Source organism: Triticum aestivum, chromosome 2D, assembly GCF_018294505.1.
Source record: "Triticum aestivum cultivar Chinese Spring chromosome 2D, IWGSC CS RefSeq v2.1, whole genome shotgun sequence".
NCBI classification, from domain to species: Eukaryota; Viridiplantae; Streptophyta; class Magnoliopsida; order Poales; family Poaceae; genus Triticum; species Triticum aestivum.
The window spans coordinates 327,512,633-327,534,326 of NC_057799.1; the positions used below are offsets into that span (position 1 = coordinate 327,512,633).

The following is a 21,694-nucleotide window of genomic DNA, read 5'->3' on the forward strand; positions in this document are numbered from 1 at the left end:
GCGTTCACACTATCATCAAGAAATAACAAGATATTAAATTATAGAGTAAATCTCATTTTACCCCTAAGTTTTAGGGTTGTGACAGAAAATAGCCCATTTAGCAGGATTTTCATATTTTACCCAATTTAAGTAAACAACTGCCACTTTTTATCCCTTTTATTTTTTCCCAATCTGACAAGTTGGCCTCACGTTTCAGCTATACCTGGCCATCCGCCGGGCCGGGCCGGGCTTCAGGTTGGGCCTGACCAAGCCCGAGGTAGAAAACTCAGGCCCGAGCCTGCCCGGCCCGGCCATCGGGCCTACTTTTCAGGCCCAAGCCCAGCCCGCCACTACAAAAGCCTGCCGGGCCTCGGGCCGGGCCTCTTCAGTAAAGCGGAAAAACAACGGGCCCGGGCCCCGCCCAGGAGTAGCGTCGGGCTGGGCCAGGTTGCGTCGGGCCGTTCGGGCCGGGCTGCCCATAGCCAGGACTAGTTTTAGCTAATCTGGCTTGCTACGTAGACGACTTAATTACTCGGTCGATTTTTTGGGTTTGGTTTTTCAAACTCCTTTTGTTGGACATGTGGGCGGCGTTACTGACAGGTTAGGGCGCAACCCGTGAACAAAGATAAAGTGTCAAAGTTATATGGCAACGTTTCGTCAAATTGGGTAAAACGTGAAAAATCTGTGCAATGAGGTATTCTGTCGCAACATAAACTTAGGGGCAAATAGTAAACTTTACTCAATCTACAATAACAAACAGGATCTTTGTACATTATATGGTCAAACGATACAAAGAAACACATGGCATGTCAAACAATATATTGTTGCGTACTCAACTTGTCGCCTAAGGAATAAAGTAGAGAGGCTCGAAGTGGCTGACTTAAGCAAGTGTTGACTCATGGAGAAGTTGACAAAATTTGTTCGTGGCCCACCTTATAAGATTTTCTTTTCTTATAAAAGTAAAATAAAAATACGTTTGCTATCTTGAATTTCTCTTGTCGTTCTAGTACTAGCGTTGAAACAAGAAGGCAAATGCTCCAGCAGATCTTATCCCGGGTGTACCTAGCAATTCGCAGCACTCCCCTAGCTGTCCACTTTCTCCCCTTCCCTTTTTTCTCACACTCACACACAAGCAGCGGCTCCGTCCCTCCCTCTCCGGCCTCCGCTCTTTCTTCCTCCCCGTCGCGGGAGCCGCAGCCGCCTCCGTCCCGCCTTCGCTGTGCGCTGCGGCCGGCGGATGGGACCCGCAGTTCGGCTGTCCGTGGCGGCCGCTCTCCTCTCCTGCCTATGTGAGTGGCTCTCTGCTGATCTGCTGCCTGGCTAGACTACGATTCTTCCCCTTCTTGCAAATTACTGAAGTGCGCCCAGCCGCCGGACACGAATGCTTGGTCCTAGCTAGTGCTGGTGCTGCCTCTGTGCTGGTTCTCGATTTTGATCTGTCATGGAGGCGAAATCCTGGTTGCGGGAACAAGCGACTGATTCTTGATTTGTCAATGTGCAGGTTTACATGGGCTGTTGGGGAATTCCGGGCAGGCATTTGCTCAGGGCCCGCCGGTGCTCCACCGGATCGACCACGCGGAGGAAGATGACGACAGCGGCGGCCTCATGCCGGAGCTCTCGCCAACCGGCTCCCCCCAGCCCTTCGTCCCCTTCCTCGCGCCCGCCCCTCTCGCGCCCTTCTACAACAACTCTACGCCCAAGTTGTCAGGTCCCAACTCACTGCACATTTCTATTTCGATTTTGTCAGTGTCAGGTTAAGCTGTGAACTGAATTCCTTCCCCCCCAATGCAGGCAAATGCTCACTGAACTTCACTGCCATCAATGGCCTGATGACCACCACGGCCGTCGATTGCTTCGCCTCATTCGCCCCGTTCCTCGCCAATGTCATCTGCTGTCCCCAGCTCCAGGCCACTCTCACCATCCTCATAGGACAGTCCAGCAAGCAGACGGGGTCTCTCGCTTTGGATCCCACTCTTGCCAACTACTGTCTCTCTGACGTCCAGCAGCTGCTCATGAGCCAGGGTGCGAGTGATAATCTCCACAGCATTTGCTCCGTCCACCTCTCCAATGCCACCGAGGGGTCGTGCCCCGTTAGCACCGTCGACGCATTTGAGAGCGTCGTCGACTCATCAAAGCTCCTTGAGGCCTGCCGGAAGGTCGACCCTGTTAACGAGTGCTGCAGCCAGACATGCCAGAGTGCTATAAGTGATGCTGCCCGCAAAATCTCTTCTAAGGACGCTGCGTTGACAAGCGACACTGCCAGTCCCAAAGTTGACAGTTGCAGGAACGTTGTACTTAGATGGTTATCCAGCAGGCTTGAGCCATCATCCGCAACCAAAATGCTCAGGCAGATATCAAACTGTAATGTCAATGGAGGTACGTACATTCAAACTAATAACTTGCTTAAATGTGAATTATCATCCCATCAGTCAGTAGATTTTACTCTTTTAGAACGACTGCATACATTTATGTCATTATCCTGTTTGTTTTTTGAAAAGGAGGTTATCCCCCGGCCTCTGCATCAGAACGATGCATGCGGCCATCTTATTAATAAGCAAACAGTTCAACAAAGTCTCTAGGTCTCAAAAAGTAGAAAAGCTCACAAAGAGCAAAAAACATGAAACAGGATAGCCACAACCGGCGGAATAAAGATAGATAGGAAACTAATGTCATTATCCTGTTGAGCAGGCAGATTGATTTACTTGAATTTTGTAACAGAAAGCCAATGTTTGCACCCATTAAACTGATAGTGTGTCACCAGTTCCACTTGTCTAGCTCCACAGAACATACTGTTGGAGCACAAAGATAATACCCATGCATAGCATTACTATATGTATATGTGTGTGTGTGAAATATTACAATCTTCTCATGGCTATATAGGTAGGAAAAGGCTGCGACAGACATTTAGCTTTAAGCACCATACCACCATACTTTATTTTCTCAGACAAAAATATCGCAATTTAAAGCAAGACACCAAATATTGTGTACATGGGTGCTTGAATTTTTCGTTTGGCCGAGCGGATAAATGGAATGATTTGCTCCTATACGAAGTTGACTGCGTTAAGGCATATGACTCAATAGGAGCTTGAGTTTTTCAGTTCAATCTTCATGTTAGCAATAGGCAAGGTTCTCACAATATGTGCGCCATTACCAGCAATGTGTTGGGTGTGACAGGGCTTGAACATATCAATTAGATCGAAAGAATAACTATGGACCCGAAGGTCTGAGGTAAACTACTCACACATCATCGGAGAGGCTATGGTGTTGATGTAGAAACCCTCCGCGATCAATGCCCCCTCCGGCGGAGCGCCGGAAAAGGCCCCAAGATGGGATCTCACGGGTACACAAGGTTGCGGCGGTGGAATTAGGTTTTCATGGTGCTCCTCGACGGTATGGGGGTACGTAGGTATATATAGGAGGAAGAAGTAGGTCGGGAGCCATGAGGGGCCCACGAGGGTGGAGGGCGCGCCCAGGGGGTAGGCGCGCCCCCTGCCTCGTGGCCTCCTCGTTGGTTGCTTGACGTCCACTCCAAGTCCTCTGGATCACGTTTTTTTAGAAAATCACGTTCCCGAAGGTTTCATTCCGTTTGGACTCCGTTTGATATTTCTTTCCTTCGAAACACTGAAATAGGCAAAAAACAACAATTTGGGCTGGGCCTTCGGTTAATAGGTTAGTCCCAAAAATAATATAAAAGTGTATAAATAAGCCCATTAAACATCCAAAACAGACTATGTAATAGCATGGAACAATAAAAAATTATAGATACGTTGGAGACGTATCAGGGCATCGCGAGAAAGCCGCCGCAGCCGCCCTGATCTTAGTGTAAGATGAGCTGGCCTCCGCCCGTACCGAGTTGCTTTCTCTTCAGCAGCGGGTCACCAGCGCCGAGTCCTTCGCGCAGCAGAGCAGGGAGGAAGCGCTCCGGCGGCAGACGCTGGAGGACGTGCACGCCCCCATGCTCCAAAGCCTCAGGATCAGAGTCAATGCGATGTTGGGCACCATCTGCGATGAAGATGCCCCTCATCCCCACTCGAATGATTACGCCAGTCACCTCCTTTTCTTCACCGATGTGGTGACACGCCTGGAGAATCGACCCGAGAGGGCTCGCGAGCTTGTTGAAGAGAGGAGCCGCAACCTGCTTAGGCGCGCATTCTCCCGCGTCTTCAGCCACCTCCAGAACACCTACCCCAACTTCGATTTTGACGCCGCCATAGCCCCTGTGCCTGAGGCCATCCGGGGTGACCTGGCGCGCAGGGTAGAAGACAATGTGGATGCTCTAGTCAGGGCCTTCACCTCTGATGACGACGCGGTGGTGGTGACGGCGGATGAGGGTGACGTGGTCGACGAAGGTGTGGGCGATGCCGGCAACGGTGACGGTGATGCCGGCGATGGTGACGGTGACGCCAGCGACGCGTCTGAGAGCGACCCGGAGGACGCGGTGAGTGATATGTCCGATTGATCCCGTGCTTCCTTGTCGTTGACCCTGCATGTCAAAGTTCGGGCACGGCCCTGAAAGTTGTAAGAGCATTTTGGGAGGGGGAGCCCCTCATGTAAACAGATTACTGCCTCTATTCCTTAAGCCAAGCTGGAGATGTGTTTTTACGGGCCTGCGAGTCTCGTCGTGAGCTCACTGCTGCAGTTTACCTTAGTAAGGGCCAGTTCCAAACCGGCTCATGAGGTTGCGGGCTTCAGAGGGGCCTGCCGATCCGTCCGAGAGGGCCTCGCGAGGAGCAAGCGCCAGCCGTGAAGGGACATGCGCGCAGCGCGCGAGTGCCGCGCCCAGCCCCCACTCGCGAGGGGAGAGGCAACACGTGCGGACTCCTAATCAAGGCAAGGAACCAGATTACAAGAAATCGCACAACGATAAAAGACACCCCCCGCGCGCACCAATGAAAATTCAACTTCAAACTTGAATCCAAAGCCAGAAAATAGGGCTACAGAAAAGAGATTAAAAGCAAATGGCCGCGTCCGGCGCCTAGTCTAGTCTTCTTGTCTTCTCACCAGCGCGGAGCTAAGTGCTGCCACTAGGACGTGGGAGGGAGCCCCCGAGGCCCGAGGGCGGCACTCCTGAGACTCCGGGGCGTGTACAGCCCACTCATTATTACGTGAGTGTCACGAGCGGAGACCTTCACAGGCGCGAGCCTTACTTCATATCGCCAGACGAGAGCCCTGCCTTGCGCCGCCCTCGACCACCGTTGGGGCGTCCGGAAACCAGGACGACTCCAAAGGGGCAAAGGGGACGCCAGCGGCGCCCTTGGCGACCACGGGTCCTCTGCCGGGGGGAAGGCTCACTAGCGCCTCCCCGGCAGAGGGCCTACCTCCGGGTAACGCCTTGCTCCGCGCGATGTGGGGAGGGGCCTTGCTCCCGGCTCCTTCCCTGCGTCCCCCAGTGCGCTCCTCCCAGTGGAAGGGGGGATGTCGAGCTGGGGCTGCCGTCTGCCATTGTGACCTGGTCCACCTGCGACCCATGGTTAGCGTAAGCTTGCTCCTGGGAGATTAGCGGTACCCTATAGCTGTTGTCGCCGGCGTGGTCGACGTGGCTTCTGGATGGCTCCTGGAAGGCCTCAGCTTCTAGTGCCTCCTCCTCCCAGCCCGGCTCGAGGAACGTGCCAGGGTCGTCTTCCGGCGTGTACTCTTGGTCCATCATGCGGGGCACGTAGGCCTCTAAGGCCGCCACCCCGAAGACCTCGCCGAAGTGCCCCACGCTCCACGTTGCCCGGCCCAGTGCGCCGCTCTGAGGATGGTAGGGCGGCACCCCACTGGGGCCGCGGGTGGCAACGCTTGTGCCCGCGCTCGTCGGAGGTGGCGTGAGCGCGTTTGGGCGTCCGGTGCTGCTGGTCGCACCTGCGTCGATGAAACCTCCTGGCGCGCCCGGGGGCACGTGGGCGCGGCGAGGCCCACCGTGCGATCCGGCCGCGGCCTTAGGCGCAAGCAGGGAGCAGAATGGCGGTGCCCCCGAGGCTGCGGCGTCCAGTAGCTCGGCGACGCGCTCCAGCAATGCGTCCCGGCCGCTCTCCATCAGTCTGCATCACAGCAGCTCCTGAGCCACCGTGAGCGCGACCCTCATGTTTGCTTGTTCCCGTCGGGTGTGCGGCGCCGTGGCCGCAGCGTAGCTTGAGGCCCTTGCGGCTGCCCGCGCTTGTCGTGGAGTAAGGGTGGATGGTGTTTGACCGCGCCGCCCGCGCCCCGCAGCGTTTGGCGGTGCGCGTGCCGCCTGAGGCACGGCGTTGAGGTCTTCTTGGGCGGACGACGCCGCCCGGGCTGGCCAAGCTGCCCAGCGGTCGGCGTTGGTCCTCGGGTCGCCGGACATCGGAACCGCGGAGCGTCGGCGGATCGACTGGTGGAGGAGAGGCTCCTGGGCACCCCTACCTGGCGCGCCAAATGTCGGATTTCGGGTTCCGGCAAAACCCTTGAGGTTCGAACACTGGGGTGCACACGAAGATCTCTCCCCCCTCTAGCTCGCTCGCATCGAGATCTCACGGCCTAGCTCGACGAACCCAAAAAACAAAGGGACACAAGATTTATACTGATTCGGGCCACCGTTGTGGTGTAATACCCTACTCCAGTGTGGTGTGGTGGATTGCCTGTTGGGCTGAGGATGAACAGTACAAGGGAAGAGCAGCCTCCTGAGGAGAGGTGCTCTTGTGCTCGGTGAGGATGGACTAGTCCAAGATGAGTTGGCTCCTATGGTGGTGGCTAGTCCTATTTATAGAGGCCCTGGTCCTCTTCCCAAATATTGAGCGGGAAGGGATGCCACAACGGCCAGTTTGAAGGGGGACAACTAGTACAAGCTATCCTGACTAAAGGTGGTCTTCACCTACCAAAGGCTCTGGTGGTGACGCCGTCTTGGGCTCCACGGTGACCTCCGTCTTGCCGTCCTTCTGGTCTTGGTCTCGTTGCACCGATATGAAAACCTTTGCATGATGCCTCGGGACTCCTCGCCTGCGCTTGCCCCTTTAGCACCAAAGAGGAAACGAGGACAGTGTGCTCGCTGGCGCCCGCCTGTGTAACGACCCGGATTTGGTAGAATCCACGTCTCTGTGCTTACTGTGCTATCCCTGGATCATAGCTAGCACACACAGTAACAAAAATGAATATCAGTAAGACATACATCATTCTACTACAACGGTAGATCCAGATATATATAAATCATACCTTAGGCACAGCTCAAGCTGGCAGATAATACAGCGGAATTATACGTAGTCGCTAAGTTAGGCTCCATCAACGCCACTGGGCTCGTTGAGTGTAGACCATAACCCTATCGTCTCTTAATCTGTCGAGATCTGCACATGACAGGTGCAGATGAGTACGTGGAATGTACTCGCAAGTTGCAAAGGAGAGTATAACAGATTATATATGCAGGGTAAGTATTGGTGGAGGGTTCCTTTGCATAAAGCCAATTTTCAACTATACTAAATTTTTATAAACTTCTTTTTAAAAAAATAGTTTTTAGTATAAAAGGTAGGAGTGAGACACTTGGATATACGCACCAGTGCTCATTCTCCAAAATAGTTTTTAACATATACATAAGGTTGAAGTAAAACACATTCACTGTGCTCATTCCTCAACTTTAACCCTTACAAAAATAGACTTTTAGAAAAGAAAGGGGAGATTCTTCTTCAGTCCAAGTCTTCAGTTGCTCAAAATTGCCCGTAACCGGGGGCACGGCTAATGATTAGGTTAAACCCTCTGCAGAGGTCGTACACGTTCCCCACATGACACAACTAACCCCGTTTATCATTACACACTTGGGTGTACGACTAGGAGGAGATTGTGACGAAGCCTTTCCGTAACAGCCCCCTATACCTGACCAAGCCGCCCGCAACTTAGGCAATGAAAGCCCCTCTTCGATGGCGGTCCTGAGGTAAGGGTTTCCCGTTAGTACTAAACTAAGCCAGAGCCCATAGTAGCATGTGGCTGTACTGGAAGCTACATCAAACTGTACTTGGAAGATCTCATTCCCCTGGACGGCGGTCCCCACCAAAAACCTGTGTGCAAGACCCCAGTCGGGCGCATTCACTGCAAGACCCCGATGGGCGCAATCACTTGTAGACGCTCCCATCATACCATCCCGCCCAGGGAGTAGAAGTAAACAATATATAATTTTGTTTTAAAAAGATTTTCTCAAAACTTTGCTCCAAAGAGAGCAAATTTAAAGTTTAAAACAAGTTTGGTTTTCATCCCACCCATTTTGTGCAAGCGTGGCCAATGATGAGTCTTGAACCTATGGCTCTAGCTAAATATAATACTTTGCAAAACTTTTATAAAACATGCATAGTATTAAAATTTAAAGAGTTATGCATAGTATGAAAATATAGGTCGAAGCATGATCAATTTGCAACTTGCCTGAGTCTTGAAGTTGATTCCCTACTTGTTATCGTCACTCCTTTACTTTATGATATATCTAACGGCGAAATAAAATACTTCAACACACAACAATTCAAATAAAGATCCAAATAAAGATTCAAATTAACAATAGAAACACATTCTTAGGATAATTATCATGTCGTGGCTGTGGTTGAGATAAGAAGTTTCTTTGGATGGGAATGTGTCATAGATTTTATTCTAGGGTGGTCAAGTTGGTTCAAGGGAAGATCATGGTGTCAATATATAGAGTGATTGAGAGACAAGTTTTGATAACCAAATTTCATAAAGAAACTATTACAATATTAGACTTGTGGTCGACTATGAGAATTGAAAGTTATGAGTTTAGGGAATTGAAACTAATAATTGAATAACTCCAAATTTGTGTGGTAGTAACATATGACCACAGAGATTTGTAGGGATCAATCTAAGAGATTTATCTAAGCATAAAATTTAATTGGTCGAAGATGTTAAATTATGAGTAAGGAAAGTGATTTTATGGTGTAGAGGCTAAAACATGAACTAAGCATGGTTAAAAAAAAAGGTATGGGTCCTAACAGATAGGTATGGTTCTAATGGCCAATTTTTATATAATAAGCTTTTGGGTATGAATTATAGATTAAAAGATATGGCAAAAATATTCAATTTACCATTTAAATCAAAACTAAATTTTAGTTTGCTCAAAAGTGAAATTTTATAATTTCATAAAAAACTACAGGTTCCCACGAATCCGGGGATATCTTATTGGTCGAAATCGGACATACGGTTTGGGAGATACAAATTTCCAAAGTTTGGATATTTTTCTGTAAAAAGACTTACGGAATTTAGAGGAGGCTTGCCGGAGTTGGTCGCCGGAGTTGGGGAAGAAGGTCGCCGGAGTTGTGGAAGACGGTCCCCGACGTCAAGTAGCAGAAGAACGGCGAAGATGCCGACGAGGGGAGTCCGTTGGGAAATATTCCGGGCTCGTCCTCGTCCTGTGGCGGCGTGGAGCGGCCGCCGGAGCTGCAGAACTCCGGCGAGCAATTGCTCACAGAGGAGGGCGAGGTAGAGAGGGGTTTCCTCGGGAGGGGGTGAGGGCTGTGAAGTGCTCCTATGGGTACTATTTATAGGAGAGGGGGAGGTCAGAATTCGAGCAGATGGTGGTGCTTAATGGTGGCTGTTCCTCTGCCTTGTAATGGCCACTACGGGAGTCTCCATGGCGCACTGAGGAAGGAAAAGGGTCGAGGGAGGGCGCCGGTGACGATTCAGGAGGTCAGATGGTGCGGGGAGTGAAGGGGGAGGAAGCGTTGGGGTGCAGCCTAGCCATGGCTGTCTCTCTGTACGTGAACGTACAGATGTGCAGGAGGAGGAAGACGAAGGCTTCGCTAGTGGGCTGCTCGGTGAGTTGGGCCAGCCTGTAGGTTTAGTTTTTTTTTAATACTTATATTGCACAGAAAACTTTAATAGACAAAAGAAAAAAAATGTTCACACGCACATAATTATAATTTTGTGCCTACTAAATATAGTTTCCAATTTTAATAAAATTATTTGTGTGCACAAACTACAATTCATTCTTTATGGACATAATTAAATTACACACAAAAAATATCAATTTTGAGTTTTGCAAATTCACAAAAGGGTAATTGTACCATATTAAATATTTCCAAATATTTTTTTGGAGAAGTCACATTATCTCCTCTCATTAAATTTTATTTCAATACTTTGGAAATATTTAAATGGCATTAAAATTCCATATAAGATCCAATTCCAATGAAACTAAAAAATTCAAAGAACCCCAAATGGAATATTAATCCACCACATTTGAGAAAGTCATTTTATTCCCACTCCATTTTTATTCATGGTTTCAAAATATTTCATAGGTGTCCAAAAGAAAAGCAATTGGATGAAATATTTGAAACAAGAATCAAAAGGTTTTAATTTTTCATGAAAATCATAGCAATTCACTCATTAATATCTTATTATTAACATTCCAAAATTTGGAAAATTTTGGGATGTTACAGCCTGGCCTTGGTCGTCGTGGCTTACGTCATAGGAACCTCGCGAGGTTCCCCTTGCCTTGATCTCTCTGCCCCTCGCGAGCCAGCCTGGTGAGGCTGCCCCCGAGGAGGTCTTGTGTCGTCCGCCTCACGAGGCTTGGCCCCTCGCAAGGGTCTTGGGTGTTTGCTGGTGAAGATGGGCCGTATAGGGCCGCTAGTGGAGCCACGCCGCGGGCTGTAGGCAGGCAAGTCTGGGGACCCCCGTTCCTAGAACGCCAACATAAAGGTGCTAACAAAGTGTGCAAGCTCCAGAGATCCATTTATGGACTAGTGCAAGCATCTCGGAGTTGGAATATATGCTTTGATAGTGTGATCAAAGCATATGATTTTATACAGACTTTTGTAGAAGCCATATTTACAAGAAAGTGAGTGGGAGCTCTGTAGCATTTCTAATATTATATGTGGATGGCATATTGTTGATTGGAAATGATATAGAATTTCTGGATAGCATAAAAGGATATTTGAATAAGATTTTTTCAATGAAAGACCTCGGTGAAGTTGCTTATATATTGGGCATCAAGATCTATAGAGATAGATCAAGACGCTTAATTGGACTTTCACAAAGCACATACCTTGATAAAGTTTTGAAGAAGTTCAAAATGGATCAGTCAAAGAAAGGGTTCTTTCTTGTGTTACAAGGTGTGAAGTTGAGTCTAACTCAATGCCCGACCACTGCAGAAGATAGAGAGAAAATGAAAGTCATTCCCTATGCCTCAGCCATAGGTTCTATCATGTATGCATGCTGTGTACCAGACCTGATGTGTGCCTTGCTATAAGTTTAGCAGGGAGGTACCAAAGTAATCCAGGAGTGGATCATTGGACAGTGGTCAAGAACATCCTGAAATACCTGAAAAGGACTAAGGATATGTTTCTCGTTTATGGAGGTGACAAAGAGCTTGTCGTAAATGGTTACGTCGATGCAAGCTTTGACACTGATCCGGATGACTCTAAGTCACAAACCGGATACGTATTTATATTGAATGGTGGAGCTGTTAGTTGGTGCAGTTCCAAGCAGAGCGTCGTGGCGGGATCTACGTGTGAAGCGGAGTACACACTACTGCAGGATGCTGCTAACGCAACACTATGATCAGAGACCCTTCGACGAAACTGTGTGCGATGCAATAATCGCAAACAGTGGTGTAAAAGAACCATCAAAAAAGGTGCAAAACGTTTGCGATGGCGGAGCCATCAAACACGGTCCAGATTTCAGTTGCGTGTGCGATTCAGGGCATACGGTTCAGTCCAATGAACTGTTTGCGATGAGGCGGAACAAAAGAAACGGGCAGCCTGATGAAGGCGTGTGCGATATAGAGCATACGGTTCACTCGGATGAACTGTTTGTGATTAGGCAACACAAAAGAAACGGTCAGCTAGATCAAGGTGTGTGTGATTGAGGGCATACGTTTCAGAAAGATTAACTGTTTGCGATTAGGCAACATAACAGAAACAGGTCAGCCAGATCAAGGTGTGTGTGATTGAGGGCATACGCTTCAGAAGGATTAACTGTTTGCGATTAGGCAACATAACAGAAACGGGTCAGCCAGATCAAAGTGTCTGCGATTGATGGCATACACTTCACATGGATGAACTGTTTGCGGTGCACCCTATGGTGCAAACGCCACGTACGCGGCCGAGAAGTCGTACGCGCCCACGTTACGCTTTTCGGGAATAGTGTCGCACTTATAACCGTCAGTACTTTTTTTGAGAGAACCGTCAGTAAATTTTGAGCATGCGTCCCGTCACAATTTTTTTTAGAAGAACAGGGAGGCCGCGTCCCGTCACATTCCAAATTTCAAACCTGTTCACAACGATCAAAACCTAAACGGTTTCCCACTTAGGAGCGTATTACTACTCGGTTATAAATACTACTACTCCAAGATGACTGCACATTCCTCCTCAACTCCTCATCCACAAAAACAAACAAGTCATTCATCATCATTCCCTTGCGTCTGCCATGGCCAGCGTGAGTTCTGGATCGAGAGATTGCCACCAGGGAGAGGCGAGCCTGGAAGCGGAAGCACGAGAGATGTCTCGCCTCACCGCGAAAGCAGCCAACATGTCCCGCCGCGCGGGCGTAGTAGCAGAGAGGTCCCGCCGCACCGCCGAAGCATCACATAGGTCCCACCGTGCTGTCGATGCAGCAGACTGGTCCGGCTGCGCCGCGGAAGCAGAAGAGATGTCCCGCCGCGCCGCGAATGCAGCAAAGATGTCCTCCCGCGCCGCGGCGGCCTGGAAAAATGTCACGCGGGCAGGCGAGGACTCTTACAGGCGCATGCGTGCCCTCGTCCTTAGGCAGATGGATCAGATCTCCAGGTGGGCGAGGTTGCAGGATGACCTGAAAGCCTCGTTTGAACAGTCTACCGGCGTCATCCGACAACTAAATGAGAGCAATGCGAAGCTCCAGGCCGAGCGCGACCTGCTGAGGGCGAAGATCGTCGGAAGTGCGGAGCAGCAGGAGTAGACCACCGCCTTGTTGAAGAGGACCGACGTCACCGTCGAGAAACTTATGGACGAGAATGCCATGCTGCGCATCGAGCGCAGAAGGCTAGTGGAAGAATCCGTGGATGCTCTCAAGCAGCATCTTGAGGACAAGAAAGAGCTCATCGCCGCTCACCGCGGGGACTAGTTCCCGCGGCCTGCAGCAACACATCAACAAAGTAGAGATCAGCGAGCCAGATCGTTGTCTTCCTTCTTCTTCTGCCCTGGTGTATTTCGGGCGTTGCCGCATGTGGCTTTTTTTAATTATGTTCCTAAATATGTAAGACAATTATTATCCACTGTCATCGTCCTTATATTCATCATGCTTGCTATAAGTCGCAGTCGATGCTATATAGGTCCGTCGGATCTTACATCAAGATCCGTGCAAAACTTTCTTTTCAGATTTTCATTTTCTCTCTTAAATCTCAGTCCAGTGAGACATATAGCCACGCCGTAGAACAGGTGCTCGGACGCCATTAATGGGGACGTTGGGAGGGAGGTGCGCGGCGGGTAGCGGTCAAAGGGCTCTCCTCCCGATGAGCACGCGCAGGGGTCTGATCGCACGCCTCCCGTACTCAAATAGCTACCCCGCACGACACCTCCTAGCCAATAAAAAAGGGGACGCGTGGCGGCACGTAATTGGTAAGTAGAACGCCCATGGTTTCAATAATACTTGTGTTTCCGATTTGTAACGTGACAACACTTGTTCCAAAATGACTTTGTTGATTGTTAATATGTACGCCTTGGCAAATCGGCCAGAAAAATTACCACAACATGTTGGTGCCATGTCATGACACCATGCCAAGTTTCATGATTTTCAGGCATGTTTTGGATTTACAGGAATTAAAAAACCAAGTTTCTCAATCTTTCCGGCCGAGCCACGACGCCCAGATGTTTGAATTTCATTCCCATCTCTTGCATAGGACCTAGAAATTCACCCAAGGACACACATGTGGTTTTTCAAACAACTTTGGTGCACTGGAGCCTGTGCTTGTAGTTCAAATTTGAATTATGGACATTAAATGCGCAGAAACTCAATTAATGTATAAAAGAGGCCAAACGAACCCAGAATAATTCCAAAATTTAGCACGATACTTCTATTTGGTCTAATCTGCCTGTGTAAAAAAATTAAGGCGGGAGAAGGCAGTGTACGTATGTCGTTTCGCACACGGAGGTGGCACGTTCCCTCTCGGAACCACGAGCCTTCTTGACGGAAGCTCCGGTTTGCAAGAAGCTTACACCAAAGCTTGTCCCAATTCGGCCAAAAAAATTACCGCAGCATGTTGGTGCCATGTCATGACACCATGCCAAGTTTCATGATTTTCAGGCGTGTTTTGGATTTACAGGAATTAAAAAAACCAAGTTTCTCAATCTTTCCGGCCGAGCCACGACGCCCATATGTTTGAATTTCACTCCCATCTCTTGGATGGGACCTAGAAATTCACCCAAGGACACACATGTGGTTTTTCAAACAACTTTGGTGCACTGGAGCCTGTGCTTGTAGTTCAAATTTGAATTATGCACATTAAATGCGCAGAAACTCAATTAATGTATAAAAAAGGCCAAACGAACCCGGAATAATTCCAAAATTTAGCACGATACTTCTATTTGGTCTAATCTGGCTGTGTAAAAAAATTAAGGCAGGAGAAGGCAGTGTACGTATGTCGTTTCGCACACGGAGGTGACACGTTCCCTCTCGGAACCACGAGCCTTCTTGAGGGAAGCTCCGGTTTGCAAGAAGCTTACACCAAAGCTTTTCCCAATTCGGCCAAAAAAAATACCGCAGCATGTTGGTGCCATGTCATGACACCATGCCAAGTTTCATGATTTTCAGGCGTGTTTTGGATTTACAGGAATTAAAAAACCAAGTTTCTCAATCTTTCCGGCCGAGCCACGACGCCCAGATGTTTGAATTTCACTCCCATTCTTGCATGGGACCTAGAAATTCACCCAAGGACACACATGTGATTTTTCAAACAACTTTGGTGCACTGGAGCATGTGCTTGTAGTTCAAATTTGAATTATGCACATTAAATGCGCAGAAACTCAATTAATGTATAAAAAGGCCAAACGAACCCGGAATAATTCCAAAATTTAGCACGATACTTCTATTTGGTCTAATCTGCCTGTGTAAAAAAATTAAGGCGGGAGAAGGCACTATACGTATCTCATTTCGCACACGGAGGTGACACGTTCCCTCTCGGAACCACGAGCCTTCTTGAGGGAAGCTCTGGTTTGCAAGAAGCTTACACCAAAGCTTGTCCCAGTTCAGACAGAAAAATTACCGCAGCATGTTGGTGCCATGTCATGACACCATGCCAAGTTTTCATGATTTTCAGGCGTGTTTTGGATTTACAAAAATTAAAAAACCAATTTTCTCAATCTTTCCGGCCGAGCCACGACGCCCGGATGTTTGAATTTCATTCCTATCTCTTGCATAGGACCTAGAAATTCACCCAGGGACACACATGTGGTTTTTCAAACAACTTTGGTGCACTGGAGCCTGTGCTTGTAGTTCAAATTTGAATTGTGCACATTACATGCGCAGAAACTCAATTAATGTATAAAAAAGGCCAAACGAACCCGGAATAATCCAAAATTTAGCACGATACTTCTATTTGATCTAATCTACGTGTGTAAAAAAATTAAGGCGGGAGAAAGCAGTGTACGTATGTCGTTTCGCACACGGAGGTGGCACGTTCCCTCTCGGAACCACGGGCCTTCTTGACGGAAGCTCCGGTTTGCAAGAAGTTTACACCAAAGCTTGTCCCAATTCGGCCAAAAAAATTACCGCAACATGTTGGTGCCATGTCATGACACCATGCCAAGTTTCATGATTTTCACGCGTGTTTTGGATTTACAGGAATTAAAAAACCAAGTTTCTCAATCTTTCCGGCCGAGCCACGACGACCAGATGTTTGCATTTCACTCCCATCTCTTGCATGGGACCTGGAAATTCACCCAAGGACACACATGTGATTTTTCAAACAACTTTGGTGCACTGGAGCCTCTGCTTGTAGTTCAAATTTTAATTATGCACATTAAATGCCTAGAAACTCAATTAATGCATAAAAATGCCAAACGAACCCGGAATAATTCCAAAATTTAGCACGATACTTCTATTTGGTCTAATCTGCCTGTGTAAAAAAATTAAGGCGGGAGAAGGCAGTATACGTATCTAGTTTCGCACACGGAGGTGACACGTTCCCTCTCGGAACCACGAGCCTTCTTGAGGGAAGCTCCGGTTTGCAAGAAGCTTACACCAAAGCTTGTCCCAATTCGGCCAAAAAATTACCGCAGCATGTTGGTGCCATGTCATGACACCATGCCAAGTTTCATGATTTTCAGGCGTGTTTTGGATTTACAGGAATTAAAAAACCAAGTTTCTCAATCTTTCCGGCGAGCCACGACGCCCAGATGTTTGAATTTCATTCCCATCTCTTGCATGGGACCTATAAATTCACCCAAGGACACACATGTGATTTTTCAAACAACTTTGGTGCACTGGAGCATGTGCTTGTAGTTCAAATTTGAATTATGCACATTAAATGCCCAGAAACTCAATTAATGTATAAAAAGGCCAAACGAACCCGGAATAATTCCAAAATTTAGCACGATACTTCTATTTGGTCTAATCTGCCTGTGTAAAAAAATTAAGGCGGGAGAAGGCAGTGTACGTATGTCGTTTCGCACACGGAGGTGACACGTTCCCTCTCGGAACCAAGAGCCTTCTTGAGGGAAGCTCCGGTTTGCAAGAAGCTTACACCAAAGCTTGTCCCAATTCGGACAAAAACATTACCGCAGCATGTTGGTGCCATGTCATGACACCATGCCAAGTTTCATGATTTTTAGGCGTGTTTTGGATTTACAGGAATTAAAAAACCAATTTTCTCAATCTTTCTGGCCGAGCCACGACGCCCAGATGTTTGAATTTCATTCCCATTTCTTGCGTGGGACCTATAAATTCACCCAAAGACACACATGTGATTTTTCAACAAACTTTGGTGCATTGGAGCATGTGCTTGTAGTTCAAATTTGAATTATGCACATTAAATGCCCATAAACTCAATTATTGCATAAAAATACCAAACGAACCCGGAATAATTCCAAATTTAACCACGACACTCATGTACTAGTTGCATGTTCACTGTACGTAAATGTTCTAGCAATTCAAACACCATCCATCCCCTCCGTAACACCATTTTGTCTTTCAAAACATAATGAAAAAATCAGGTATACCACAAACAGTTTACTAGAAAGAATCGTGTGATGTGATATAAAATATCTTGGCGCACCGACTTGTCTGGCTTACATAGGAAGCTTGGTCGTCTACAGTCCACCGCCCCCACTTGAACCACACTTGCGCGCCAGTTTCTTGCGGCACCGAGCGAAATTTTTTTGCCACCGCCGGAAATATCTATCTCCCCGCCCCCTCCCTCCTACCAAAAGCCACATTTCCACTGTTCCTCCTTGCTTTTCAAGTTCAAACCTTCACTGATGCTTACTGGCAGCTCAGCCTCCTCGCCGGCAACCCTTCTTCTTGTAGCGCCGCCTCCTCACTGGCTACCCTTCTTCTTGCAGAGCCGCCTCCTCGCCGGCGACCCTTCTTCTTGCAGCGCCGCCTCCTCGCCGACGACCCTTCTTCTTGCTACGCGGCCTCCTCGGCGCCGACCCTTCTTCTTGCTGCGCGGCCTTGTCGATATGGTCAGGTAATCCACACCCCACCCACACCATCCTCCACCTTTCCCGTCCCACATGCCCCGACCGACGGAGCGACACCTTCCACCGAAATCACTGCCCCCTCCTCCAATTAAGTGCCGCCCACAGCCATTTTGCACGCAGTATAACGTGGAGCTCAGTAGCATGCCGCCGCACACGCGAACGAGGTCGCTATGGCTGCCATGTGTGTCGACCGCCAGATCTTGGAGGAGCACCTCGTCTTCGAGGCCACCGTCGGCACCGCCACGCGGTTGTCTACTTTAAAATACAGTTCGTGATGTTTTCTTGAGGCCACCGCCAGTGCCTTCTAGTGATTTGTCCTCTGTAATGTTAATATGCAATCTGATGTTCAGTTAACAGTTTGGTCCTCTGAAATGTAATGTCAGTTAACACTTTGATCCAACAATTCCTTCATTTCGTAGTACTATTCTCAAGCATTCTTTGTTTTGTTAACTGTCTTATCTTCTAGTACTTGTTTCTATTTGCAATGTCCTGCTCAGTTAACTATTTTGGTTCATTTGGTCTGCTGTCCATTTAACTGTTTGGTTCAGTTCTGCAATTTGATTTTCATTTGCTGTGGGTACAATTTTGTATTGTTATGCATGTGACACCAATCGAATTTGGCTGTACTCAATACATATTCTACTGATAGTATGGCAACTCTCAGTTAACCTGATCAAGATCTTCCTTATGTGTGTTGCAGGGAAACAATGGGAGACACCGCGGTTTACCATCGAGGTTTGTTCAAGCAGGGTCCTTTGGCTAATAGCACATTATTGTGCAGTTGCAGGAATCATTCTAATATTTAGGTTTCTTACAATTTGGTCTTGCACATGTAGGTCCTGCTGTCAGAGGCTTAGACCCACTGTTCGACCCATTTTGCATATGGGGAAATGAGATGTCCATGAATATCAGTCAAGTCAAGAAACTCAGAAAGATTGTTAGGATGAAGAAACTTGCGCCGAATAACATCAAGATCTTTGTTTGCACAACGAAGAAGACATCAATCAACTATAGGATGGTACCAACTCTTTTACCTTGTTTTTACCCCTTGCGCCATTTCAAAATTTACAACAGCGATTTATGCATAGCTTTGTTTTTAGTACTTTTCAAAGCAGTTCACCGATGATTACCTCCCAAACCACCTGCATGGTCAAGAGGCGAGGAAGGTATTCATTCAACACCCATGGTGGGCTATTATGCATAGTCACTGGCCTAAAGTTGCAAGGACATTCAACATCACTGAAGGCTCAATATTTGCCTTCCGCTTCTGCAGTTTCCCAGATGAGATTCATCTCTCTATTTAACATGTATGATGATACTTTCCAAAGGTTTTTGATGCTGCATGTGAAACTTGGTTCTATTGTGTAATGGCGTAACTGAGTGCCGAAGCTATCTGATGTAATTCGATTATGAAATCCTGGCTTTTATACGGATATGAAATATCTGGCGTGTTTTATAAGAAATATCAGTTTGATTAGTACATGGATTATCAATAATAGGCTAATTATCATGCTTATTGGGGTTTTCTATTGCAAACGGTTACTCAGACAGCACCGTGGGCGATGAACTCAAACAACCCGCACGGTTTCTAGAAAGTACGTAGGCGTGTTCGATCAACTAACAATCACACACGGCTTCCGACAGCGAACTGTTTGCGTTAGGCCACCTTGCACAAACGTTTCCACACAAAGAACTGTGTGTGATATACATACCTACAGAAATGTTTTTCTAGGATTCACCGTGGGATGTGCATACCTACGGAAATGATTTTCTGGGATTCACTGTGTGGGATGTACATACCTACGGAAATGATATTCTGGGATTCACCGTGTGGGATGTACATACCTACGGAAATGATTTTCTCGGATTACCGCGTGGGATGTACATACCTACGAAAATGATTGGGTTTCGATGCCTCGCCCGATCGCACACGGTCCCAGCCTGGGTCCCAGGAGGGCCTATCCCCGACGATTTCTAGGTCATGTGGGAAGGACCCCCCTATCGCCCACACTCACTTGGCGACGGTTCCAAATGCCGTCGCGGAAAGGGGTTAAAAACCGTTTGTTTAGCACATCGCTGTACCAGTGACATAGCTGCTTCGGAAGCAGCAAATGAAGGAGTCTGGATGAAGGAGTCTGGATGAAGGAGTTCATATCCGATCTAGGTGTAATACCTAGTGCATCGGGTCCAATGAAAATCTTTTGTGACAATACTGGAGCAATAGCCTTGGCGAAGGAATCCATATTTCACAAGAGAACCAAACACATCAAGAGACGCTTCAATTCCATCCGCGATCAAGTCAAGGAGGGAGACATAGAGACTTGCAAATACATACGGATCTGAATGTTGCAGACCCGTTGACTAAGCCTCTTCCACGAGCAAAACATGATCAACACCAAGACTCCATGGGTGTTAGAATCATTACTATGTAATCTAGATTATTGACTCTAGTGCAAGTGGGAGACTGAAGGAAATATGCCCTAGAGGCAATAATAAAGTTGTTATTTATATTTCCATATATCATGATAAATGTTTATTATTCATGCTAGAATTGTATTAACAGGAAACTTAGTACATGTGTGAATACATAGACAAACAGAGTGTCCCTAGTATGCCTCTACTTGACTAGCTCGTTAATCAAAGATGGTTAAGTTTCCTAACCATAGACATGTGTTGTCATTTGATCAACGGGATCACATCATTAGAGAATGATGTGATGGACAAGACCCATCCGTTAGCTTAGCATAATGATCGTTTAGTTTTATTGCTATTACTTTCTTCATGACTTATACATATTCCTCTAACTATGAGATTATGCAACTCCCGAATATCGGAGGAACACTTTGTGTGCTATCAAACGTCACAACGTAACTGGATGATTATAAAGATGCTCTACACGTGTCTCCGAAGGTGTTTGTTGAGTTGGCATAGATCGAGATTAGGATTTGTCACTCCGTGTATCGGAGAGGTATCTCTGGGCCCTCTTGGTAATGCACATCACTATAAGCCTTGCAAGCAATGTGACTAATGAGTTAGTTACGGGATGATGTATTAAGGAACGAGTAAAGAGACTTGCCGGTAACGAGATTGAACTATGTATGATGATACCGACGATCGAATCTTGGGAAAGTAACACACCGATGACAAAGGGAATAACGTATGTTGTTATGCGGTTTGACCGATAAAGATCTTCGTAGAATATGTAGGAACCAATATGAGCATCCAGGTTCCACTATTGGTTATTTACGTGAGATGTGTCTCGGTCATGTCTACATAGTTCTCGAACCCGTAGGGTCCGCACGCTTAACGTTCGATGACGATTTGTATTATGAGTTATGTGTTTTGGTGACCGAAGTTTGTTCGGAGTCCCGGATGAGATCACGGACATGACGAGGAGTCTCGAAATGGTCGAGAGGTAAAGATTCATATATTGGAAGGTTCCAAAGAAGATCGGGGATTTTTCGAGTACCGGGAGGTTACCGGAGCCCCCCGGGAAAGTTAATGGGCCTATTGGGCCATAGTGGAAGAGAGGAGGCAGGCCACTGGAGGTGGCGCCCCCCCTTGCCCAATCCAAATTGGACAAGCGTAGGGGGCGCGGCCCCCCCTCTTTCCTTCTCCCTCTCCCTCCTTTCCCCTTTCCCCCTCTCCGTTGGAAGGAAAGGGGGGGCGAATCCTGCTAGGAACAGAGTCCTAGTAGGACTCTCCCCTCTTGGTGCGCCCCCCCTTGGGCCGGCCTCGTCCTCCCCCCTCCTTTATATATGTGGGCAAGGGGCACCCCAAAGGCACAACAGTTGTATCTTAGCCGTGTGCGGCGCCCCCCTCCATAGTTTACTCCTCCGGTCATAGCATCGTAGTGCTTAGGCGAAGCCCTGCACGAATCACATCACCAACACCGTCGCCACGCCGTCGTGCTGACGGAACTCTCCCTCGACCCTCTATTGGATCAAGAGCTCGAGGGACGTCATCGAGCTGAACGTGTGCTAAACACGAAGGTGTCTTACGTTCGGTACTTGGATCGGTTGGATCATGAAGACGTTCGACTACATCAACCGCGTTAACATAACGCTTCTGCTTTTGGTCTACGAGGGGACGTGGACACACTCTTCCCGTCTCGT

The 21,694-nt window shown here is 47.9% G+C and overlaps 1 protein-coding gene across 1 annotated transcript; it reads left to right on the forward strand.

The window, feature by feature from the left end:
• The first annotated feature begins 1,049 nt into the window (after positions 1 to 1,049).
• Positions 1,050 to 18,481, forward strand: LOC123052986 (uncharacterized GPI-anchored protein At1g61900). Its single transcript, XM_044476353.1, has 5 exons — positions 1,050 to 1,268; positions 1,481 to 1,687; positions 1,771 to 2,355; positions 18,280 to 18,314; positions 18,416 to 18,481. The coding sequence occupies exons 1-5, from the start codon at positions 1,217 to 1,219 to the stop codon at positions 18,434 to 18,436; spliced, it is 900 nt and encodes a 299-aa protein (XP_044332288.1). The 5' UTR covers positions 1,050 to 1,216; the 3' UTR covers positions 18,437 to 18,481.
• Positions 18,482 to 21,694: the final 3,213 nt, after the last annotated feature.

What these genes read in the sequence shown, in the direction of transcription:
- LOC123052986 (XM_044476353.1), top strand. Translation starts at nt 1,217, where the DNA reads ATGGGACCCGCAGTTCGGCTGTCCGTGGCGGCCGCTCTCCTCTCCTGC. An exon ending in CTCTACGCCCAAGTTGTCAG is followed by an intron (nt 1,688 to 1,770) that starts GTCCCAACTCAC and finishes CCCCCAATGCAG; the next exon opens with GCAAATGCTCACTGAACTTC. An exon ending in AAACTGTAATGTCAATGGAG is followed by an intron (nt 2,356 to 18,279) that starts GTACGTACATTC and finishes TGTGTGTTGCAG; the next exon opens with GGAAACAATGGGAGACACCG.